This window comes from Colossoma macropomum, unplaced genomic scaffold (assembly GCF_904425465.1).
Source record: "Colossoma macropomum unplaced genomic scaffold, Colossoma_macropomum, whole genome shotgun sequence".
Classification (NCBI taxonomy): domain Eukaryota; kingdom Metazoa; phylum Chordata; class Actinopteri; order Characiformes; family Serrasalmidae; genus Colossoma; species Colossoma macropomum.
In genome coordinates, this window is record NW_023494808.1 from 15,850,633 (window position 1) to 15,860,362 (window position 9,730).

The following is a 9,730-nucleotide window of genomic DNA, read 5'->3' on the forward strand; positions in this document are numbered from 1 at the left end:
AGTGGTTACAAAAATGCTATCTGTTGCATAATAAGACCGAGTTTTATAATAGTGTTGTGATAAGGCTGTTCAGGTGAAATAATACCCAAAGAAAATATTAATTTTTTTTTATTTATTTATTACAGATTTACCATCAATCACGTTATACGTAGTATATTATATACACATGTGTAGCTTTATTAGTAATATTTAATACTGAATTGATCAATAATTTTCATTATATAACAAACAAAAGTCTAAAATTGTTGTGAAACCAGCTTAATATTATTAAACGTGTACTAATATTTCGTTTAATTGAACATATTTAATTCTGTGAAAATTCCTCCTGTGTTATAGATCTTTTCCATTAGCGATTGCCAACAGACCATCTGACATTTTTATCTGCTTCTTTTCTTCTTTCTGTTCAGTCTCTCTACCTATTTGTTCTTTCCTGTAGAAGTGGATGTCCAAGTGGTGCCTATAATTAACATCTTGGACAGTCAGTTGGGTGTTAAAATGGAGGTGGTTCCTCCCAACTCTGAGAGAGAAGCTACTGCCGGCAGCATAGCAGGCCCTGAGGAGGACGAAGAAGGAGAGGTGCACGCGGCCATGCTGTGGTCCATCCAAGAGGCTGTGGAGAGGCAGACCCTTCAGATCGGAATCTCAGCCTGCGGTGCTACGGCTGTGGTGGATGTGCTCCAGGCTTTGGGGATTACAGTGGCCCCAGAGACGGCTGACCACTGTGTACGGACTAGACTCAGGAGGAACGATTCCCCATTGCCTGATTACCTTCACTCACGCAGCGAAGCAGGTAAATTGCTTTCCGTTATATGTGTTACAGGGGCTGTAAAACACATTACCTCACTCAGACAAATTTTTATAATGAATACTGTATTAATTTTTGCAACATTGTCCGTTAGTGCAGTATGAACAAATTGATCAAACTAGCAGCACTAGATGATTTGGTCTAGAGGGCAGCTCACAGCTTGTCAGCTGTTTAGGATTAGGGTGAGACAATGAAAATGTTCATCTTCAGTCCTCAATCCCTCACCTTGTCCCGAACTTCACACTTGTGAATTTGTGTACGTGTGAGTCTACGTAAATCCCATTTCTCAAACGGGCAAAAGCACAGTGCACAAGACTGCAGTAAACGCACCCTTTTCCCAATACCGTATTAAAGTTTATAGTGTTGGTGACGTTCTAACACGCAGGCACTAAGATGTGGTAATTACACCGAGTGGGGGTGGCTATTGTAGTATCTTACTAAGAACTTGCATGCAAATGAACACAGTTGTATCTTCGTAATTAACATGAGTATCGCAGTATAACCACGTGTTTGATTCACATGCTTTTTGTAAGGAAGCCTGTTTCTGACAGATAGAAAAAAAAGAAAAAAAAATGCATCTGATTCTTGTTCAAATTGTAACCCATTTTATTAAAATAATGACTTATTTTCTCAAGATTAGTTAGTCTAGTTTCGAAACCACAATAAAAATAAGCCTTCAGACATTTTTGTGTTATTCTTCTGTTTATTATATGCATTGCCTTTTTTTGAAGTGTGGTGAATGCTGTTTAGTTTAAAATATGAAATGGTCTAAATAAGAAAAGCAGTCAAGATTTTGATTGAAATTTATGAAGCACATTAATGAAGTTTTTACTCTTTGAGAAAGTGTGTGATTATTTAGACAAAATGCGTCATTATTTTGGCATAATAAACAAAATTGAGACACTAAGTACTTATTTTGATCATGTTTGTTTAGTAGTTTGCAGTAAACTTGGTGTAATATAAAATTTAATTTCATAGAGAGCTTTCTGCGCCATTGGCATCTGTGTGATTTGAACGTGAATAAAAACGGGCACTTTTACTTATGAAGTTTCACAGCAGTTTGGAAAAGAAAACTGTCATGTCGTTATTTAGACAAAACCTGAGGCCCTTTGATAAATCCGAAATATATCCACAGTTTTAGGAAATTCCAATTTAAAGCATTGTTTTACTAAAACTGGTTCAGTTTAGTAATTTTCTCCATCAAATTGAGAATAATATGACATGGCATATGTTCACAAAATATTGTTTTATTTTCAGTTGAAAATAATTACGTGACCAATCAACTCTCTCTTTTCGTCTCTCAGCAATAACAGTAGCAGGAATGTTAGTGACACAGTCTTATTTTAGCACACAGTCAGTATATACTATCAGTCTTAGTAAATCCGAATAAGTGATTCATTATAATTAAATCCCCCCAGTATTTTGCATTTTGTGATATAAACGCGTATCGTCACTGTCCAAAAAAGTATTTCCAAAATGGCTACGTTACAGGAGAAGGTAAAAAGGTTCTTTACTTTTAATGTAAGTCAATGTAAAGAGATCTTATTCCAAGCAATGTTGGAGCATTTCTGTTGGTCCATTCATAACAATTTTTACACAATGTAAATGGCAGCCTCTGTGCTCAAATGATGTAGAAAAAACAGAGATACTTTTTTTACATTTTTTTTGAACAGTGATGATATGCAGAGAGGGAAATGTGCAAAAAAGCAGCTCTGCCCCTTTCATCTTATTACAGGCACTAAAAAGGCCATTGCCCCTTTTTAATGAACCGTGACAGCCAGTTTTTAACAGGAAATGCATAAACGCAAAATGACTTGTGCACGAAGGATTATTGGCAATAGACTACGAAGCTACTCCAGCAGCATCCTCAAGAATGGTCAGAATGTAGGCTGCATTTCTCGACAGGGTCCTTCTAGTTGGACAGGCCTTCGATGACATAGTAGTATAGAGTTGCAGCCCATCTAGACCTCAGCCTAGGTTTTGGGATGAAGCTACAGTGTTAGAGCAATGTAAACCCTAAACTCTGCAGTGCTATGGCCCTTCAGGATGTGAGATGGACAGCCTTAATCTAGCCTGTTATGTGCATCCTTTCTATCAGGTGCCACACACCATCAGCTGATAGATGGAGCAGAACGGGCCAGTGGCGGTAGAGTGCTGGGCAAGTTCTTCAGTTTCCACCCAGCAAGGCGGGTAAAGCTGGTACCGTGGCTGGCACACTGGATCCGGCGTGGAGCTGTGCCTGTAGCCACCATGAACATGCAGCGAGGAGTGGCAGAGGGTGAAGAAATCCCTGATGCTTGGCATCACCAACTGATCTTTGGAGTGGGACCCAATGCTGTGTTCATGACTAATCCTCTGGATGTGGGTATGTGGTGATATTAGAGGCTTGTGACATCCATACCCCCTTCTGATGAAACATTTTGAAGAAAGGGAGAAAAAAATTACAAGTGCTTTGAGGTGGATACATGACGACGGCCTGTTTAAAGTGTAAAAATGAAAATTTTCATGTTTACAGGCACTTTAAGGCAGGGGGGCCCTTCCTGGGGACCCCATGCTATGCACGTTTTTATGCTTTCATTCAATTCAATTAATTAACTAATTAACAAGCTAATGTGCTGCGTCAGCTGTGTTAGAGTAGGAAAAACACCAAAATGTGTAGAGCATGGGGTCACCAGGACAGACTTTCGGCTAGTTACTATTAACCTGGTCTTATGGTTTGTGTCCACAGTTGGTGAGGAGGAGGTACACATGCGCCTGTGCAGTGAATCAGTGCTGCTGATCCGTCGTGAAGATGTCTTGAAGAGACTAACGTCAGGATCCCCACTGTCACTGATCTCAGACCAGCAGGCTGATTCACGTTGGAAAACTCTTAATGTGGAAGGTACTTTTTGTAGACATCCCTCCTTTACAGTGTTCTTACGTAGATTATGTTAAACTACAGACAACTGACAATGGCCGCACAATACATCATTCCTTAATCATTACCATGACATTAGCCTTTGCAGTACCATGGCAGATGTCTAGCATGTACAAATGAGCATTTCACCAATCAATCAATGTTTTTCTTAAGGGTCAGTTTCCTGGACAGGGCCTTAGCTTAACCCTAGCCCTGGACTACACAGCATTCTGTGAGATTCTCCACTGAAAGGAAACTACAATCCAGTACTAGGCTTAATCTCTGACCAGGAAACCAACCCCAGAATTTCACGAATGTGTTGTCAGTATATTAGATCAGTATTTCTCAGCCCTGGTCCTGGAGGCACACTGCCCTGCTCCCAGCATACCTGATCCATCTACTGAGGTCATTATTGGGCTGAAGTGGGTGTGGTAAAGCAGGGAAAGCACTAAATTGTGCATGACAGTGGGCCTCAGGGACCAGGGTTGAGAAACAGTGCATTAGATGATATTGAATTGTGGGGGTGGGCGATATACAGGTATAAAAGTTAATACCAGTATGACTTTTTCTCGTGATATGAATTTTGCCGTACTGGGGATACCGTGATATACTCAAACACAGTCAACCACAAACAGTGCTGCCCTCAAACAAACTAAACAGAAGCATGAGCAGGTTAAATAACTCTTATAAACTTGACAAAATGGTGTTTTAGACAAAGCACCGCTGAGTGCCGCTTGCAGCCATTCCTACCTTAATCGTTGTAGGTTTTTGTAGGACACGCACAAAGCAAGTGTGTTGTTGGGTGCATGCCACGGGCACGAAGCATCATGAACACGTTTGGTTCTGTTATTCAGTCTGTGCAGCGTTCGCACGTATTTTTACTTTGCGAGGCTCTCCATTTTAACATTTTTTCCTGTCACTCAGGGTTGCCAGAATCATGGTTCCCCCCAGACAAATCTGGCTGGTTTTAACATGCAGTGCAGGTAGACATTATACAGCGGCACAAAACATCTTTGATTGGACTACTTTCTAAATGTACCACTATTTTAATAAATATGTTGTGTTTTTTTTATGGGCCGTTTCAGACTTTTGCGTATCGACACAGTTAGGCCCAATCTCATTTCACCCCTTGCCCCAACCACTTAGCTCTTAGCCCTCTGTTTTGTGTGTTCACGTCTAGGGTTAGGGTGTTCCAATTTTTGTTGAGACAGAGGGGGTAGGGCGAAATGTTAGGGCTACATGGCCCTCCAAACGGAGGTTTTTCAGAGGCACACTCCAAACGGAGTGTTATCAGAAAAAAAAAGAAAAACTGGCAAGATGGCTGCGCGAATGACCTAAGAAACCCACAAATATAAGTATTTTCTCTGTTAAAAAATTGTGATAACCATAGTATTATCTTAGTTTAATGTCGTTTCAAGCATAAAAAATCACTAATAACAACCTAATGTCTCGGTAGCTAGCTAGCTAACTTTCCCATTCCACGTTAGTCCAACTGTGTTGATGCCTGAAGCGCCAAAATGTAACTGCTGCGCCATTTAAGGTGAAACGGGAAAATGCAAACAAGAAGCTGGAGAATAGCTGACTTCAGCTTTGTATCACCAAAGAATTAGCGGTGGGTGATAATAAATAATTGTCTTATACCTGCTCTTTGAAGGCACATGATGCCCTAAATGTAACTAAAGCCCAGCAGCGGGGTTGCTAACTTTTTCTTTCTCTGCTATCACTGAAGACGGGCCAGGTCTCCTACAGAGCACTGCTAGTAGCCTGTTAATGAAGCATTTTTTGTTTTTAATTTGAGGGTTGTCCCATTTCGTAGGGCAAGATTTCAACCACCACCCCTTGTAACTCAGTTCGAAGGGGTTAGGATGACACTCGAAAACAAGGGGTAGGGGTAAAAAGAAGAAATGGGATTGGGCCTTAGTCAGTCTCAGGCTGCTGAAGCTTGCACGTGCAGGTCATTCCCACAGCATTTGTGCCGTTGCGCAGCAAGAAAGTTCTACAGATTTTTTTACCAAATAAATAAACTAGCAAATCTGTCACTTTGTTCAATAAACAATAATTCTTAAAAGAGCACTGAATATTTGTTTACACTGGACAGCATTCTGACTTGTGATTGGGCAAACATTTCAAGCCTGGCGGACCAGAAAACTGTTAAGCATGACGAAGAAGAATGAATCAGCCCGTAAACACATCCAACAGGCATGGAGTAAACTTCATGTATAAACTTAACAAGCCTGGAATAGTGATAGGTCTTTGTTAGATTAGCAAACAACGAAATATAATTTTAGACACCAAACACAAGGTGCAAAATGGAATTGAAGATGAGTGAGGAGGTAAAACATACATGAGGAGAGGCTGCAGGAGAGAACCATTAAAAGGTGCTTCTATACTGAGGAAGCTACTAAAGTGTTTGATAGTGTTTACACAATAAAGAATACTTTTTAGTTGCTCTTATAGTAATAATAATAATAGTAACGTCAACTTTTTTTAATATCGTGATATCAACATTGTTATCGTCTGAATAGTAGAAAATACTTTGATGTAAGTAGTTCATTTTGTCCACCGTTTCTGTATTGTGGTTACTCATTTTTTTAGTACCACATAAAGGCAGAATAATGACACAGAAGCCACAACAATTACATATAATGACTTTTTTTTTCAGTATTTAATGTGTCTACCCTTTGCCTTTATTATGGCTTCATTCTTTTCAGGAGTCTTGCTTGCTTTCAAAGAAATACAGGGATATTCAACCAACTTATGTGACCAAAGTTTTGGTTGCAAGTAATCCCAAACACATTCAGTGATGTTGAGGGCTGGGCTCTGGGGTGGCCAGTCAATTAGTCTGAGAACACCAGCAGCTTCATTGTTTGATTTGCATTTCCTTTCCGTTTTATGTATTTCCTTTTTCTCAGTAAGGGCTTCTTGACAACTACACATCTTTTCAGACCCATAGAGCTGGGTTGTCTTGTCACAGTGGAAGGATGGACAAAAGCACCTGTTGCCCTTCCTTATGAATTGTAGATTATCTTATCTCAAATCTGCTTAGAAGTATCTCCTGAAAAATGAATAACTTGTACTTAATGTCTGTTTTTGACAGGAAGTTAAATAACTGAAGTGTGGTCTGATTTTGCACGGTACCCTTTATGCAATCGCAATATTTGGAAATATAATTGCAATGTAGTATTTTGTCTATATTGTGCCTGCCTAACTGTGAGTATAATCTCATTCCTTTTAGGTCAAGTTAGACAGATGATGAATGAGGAAGACCACAGTGATGAAGATCATCCAAAGATGATGCACATAATGATCCCTGCAGCTTACAGCTCTGGAATTACGCTGTTTGCTCTCAGAGATTCTTCTGTTGGTCAGGAACTCCTCAGTGCCCCTGAACTGCCTTTCTTGTGAATCGACAGTGTACCTCCCTACTGAATGACTGGACTCGTCTTACGCCATGCATTGCTGTGCTGTGCGAATGAAGTATAGTGTTGGTATATTAGGCTGTACACAGGTTTTTGGCATGATCACTAACACTTATGTTTCCTCACTGGAAGACAGTGAGAGCCCTGCAACCTGCTAGAACTTGCAAATTTTCAGAAATTTACAAATATGCAAGCTATGTCAGGTTGCACTTGGGATTGTCCTCCATGCATTTGTCAATTAGTAATCAAAATCTGATTATTTATGTCATTAAAAGTCAGTAAATGGTTGGGAAGAATGGTAAACATGCACTGTCTTTTAAGTCTACTTTTGTGACAGATGCTTCATGTTCGTGTTCTTTTAGACGATAAACTTCACGTTAGGTTGGCTTAAGGGATGTGTTTTGCTAACTGTTGAAGGCAATACGCACTGGAGAAAGTTTCGTGTCTTTGGGTCACGCTACCATTGTGGTGGCAAATGGGGTACGATTGTAGATGTGTAATCCAAGTGTGAAGCATAGACTGTTATTTTGAACAACATCAGGAAAGTAACACCTCTTACAAAATTACTAAAATCTGATCTTTTCTGGAGTATAACGGCAACTGGCACGTTAGTTTTGGGTAACACCACTGACACCATCTTGAGACATCTATACAAAAAGTGATTCAAAAAGACCCATCTGCTTTTTTTTTTCTTTTTAATGATGTTGTATGTTTTGGTAACACCACTGACAAAAAATCTTGGGATAAGATTTAATATCAAAATTTCTATTTATATATTTAAAAATACTTTATAAGAACAGATGATAATTTTAACAGATTTTTATAATTTAACCTTAAAAAAAACAAACGTCTAAATTGCTTTCACATCAAAAAATTAATACTTAACTGCCTGTGAACTGCCTGTCACTGGTGTTTTTAATACACAACATGGCTGAAAATCACTAAAATAAAAATTCAAAAAGAAGAATTAACATAGTTTTATTGGTTAATTGATTAAATACACAGACATTTTTCTGTGGTTTATTTTTATATTGAGCTCATTTTCATTATATGAAATCTGTGGGAAACCATTTGCTGAAGTTACATTAGAAACTGTAGGCTACACACACTTGGCTTTATTGTTGAATGATGATTTATCCTCCTTTCAAACTGCACCGAATCACGAAGCAAGAATAAATGTATAAATATTAACACTAAGGCGGGTTTTGTAAAATATCTTCATGCTTCAGTGTATTCTGTGAAATGGTCTAGGCGTTTATGAAACATTTTTTATTGGCTTATGCAACAGGCTAATTTCTTATATTGAACTACAGTACCCATGAGCGCCAAAAATGCATCGCGGAAGTTTGGGAAAACTAGCCAAAATGAAACACGTTGTGTACTTGAGAAAATGGTTATGTATATGCACGCTATAGAACACCCTTTAAATCTGAATACAGTCATACGTTTCGTGGTGGCATACAAAGACGGGGACGTTTGCTAGTTGTTAAATTAGCACGCTTTAACTGAATCCACGTGCTTACTGATTTGGTCACAGCACTTTCTTTTCACAATAAACTCCAGCTGCAGAGTCTAGTGATGAGAAGTTCGATTCAGAACCGACTCTTTCTGCTTGTTCGCGCCAATGGATCGATTTAACAGTGAGTAAGTTTAACATTGCTAGGTCTGCTTCTTTGTGGGGTCAGATTCGTAATGAACAAAGGACAAATACAGCATGGAAAGAGTATAAAAGCCCGTTTCCGCCACTGGAGACAATATTTACGAACGTTTTCCGTTATTGTGACAAAGCATCTCATTATTATAACTTGCTTTCTCATTATAATTAAATTCTATAACGTGGTATCTCACAACAATGAAAATGTTTTTCATTATCATGACTTGCTATTTCATAATAATGATTTACTATCATAATAATGAGAAACATTTGTCGTAATTATGAGAACATAAGTCATAATTATGAGAAAGAAACTCAATTATAAGAAAGTAAATCAAAATTATGAGAAGTCATAATTAGAAGATAAATCATAATTGAATGATAAGATTGAATCTAATTTATGAGGTGCTATGTCAGATAGTAAGTCATTATTATGAGGAGGTAGGTCATAATTATGAGATGCTAAGTCATAATTATAAAATATTAAGTCAATTATGAGAATCTCATTATTACGAGAAAGTAATTCATTATCATGAGAAATTGAGTCATAATTTAAATAAATTGTAATTATAAGATTGTAAGTCATAATTATAAGATTGAATTTCAGAATTATGAGAAAGTAAGTCATAATTATGAGATAGAATCTCATATTATGAGATATCTAGTCATAATAACTTTCTCATTATTATGACGAGCTTCCTTAGAAGAGACACATACAGTCCACAGAAACAAGATGTAGACAGATTTAATAAAATTGTACTTTATATGTATTATGATATATAAAGTACAGTTTCATTCTGTATTATAATTGGGTTTTAATGTGATTTTATGAGGCTACACTGTGGACGATTGTTATTTGAAAATATTTAATTTGACCCCTTCGTGCGTAGATGGTACAAAAACAAAGTTCGATTCAGTGGGACTCGTGAATCGATTCGGTCGAGTTATTGAAGAGA

General features: G+C 38.1%; 1 protein-coding gene across 3 annotated transcripts in view; it reads left to right on the forward strand.

The window, feature by feature from the left end:
* The window catches only part of LOC118798248, a 23,935-nt gene extending 16,508 nt beyond the window's left edge, over nt 1–7,427 (forward strand). For 2 of the 3 annotated variants that reach the window (XM_036557649.1, XM_036557648.1), the window contains exons 2-5: nt 408–790; nt 2,904–3,170; nt 3,534–3,686; nt 6,937–7,427. In XM_036557649.1, the coding sequence (XP_036413542.1) occupies nt 496–790; nt 2,904–3,170; nt 3,534–3,686; nt 6,937–7,106 (885 nt within the window). In that variant the 5' untranslated portion in view covers nt 408–495 and the 3' untranslated portion in view covers nt 7,107–7,427. The remainder of the gene's footprint in view (nt 1–407; nt 791–2,903; nt 3,171–3,533; nt 3,687–6,936) is intronic. The other variant, XM_036557647.1, reaches the window with a different exon arrangement.
* The last annotated feature ends 2,303 nt before the right edge of the window (nt 7,428–9,730 follow it).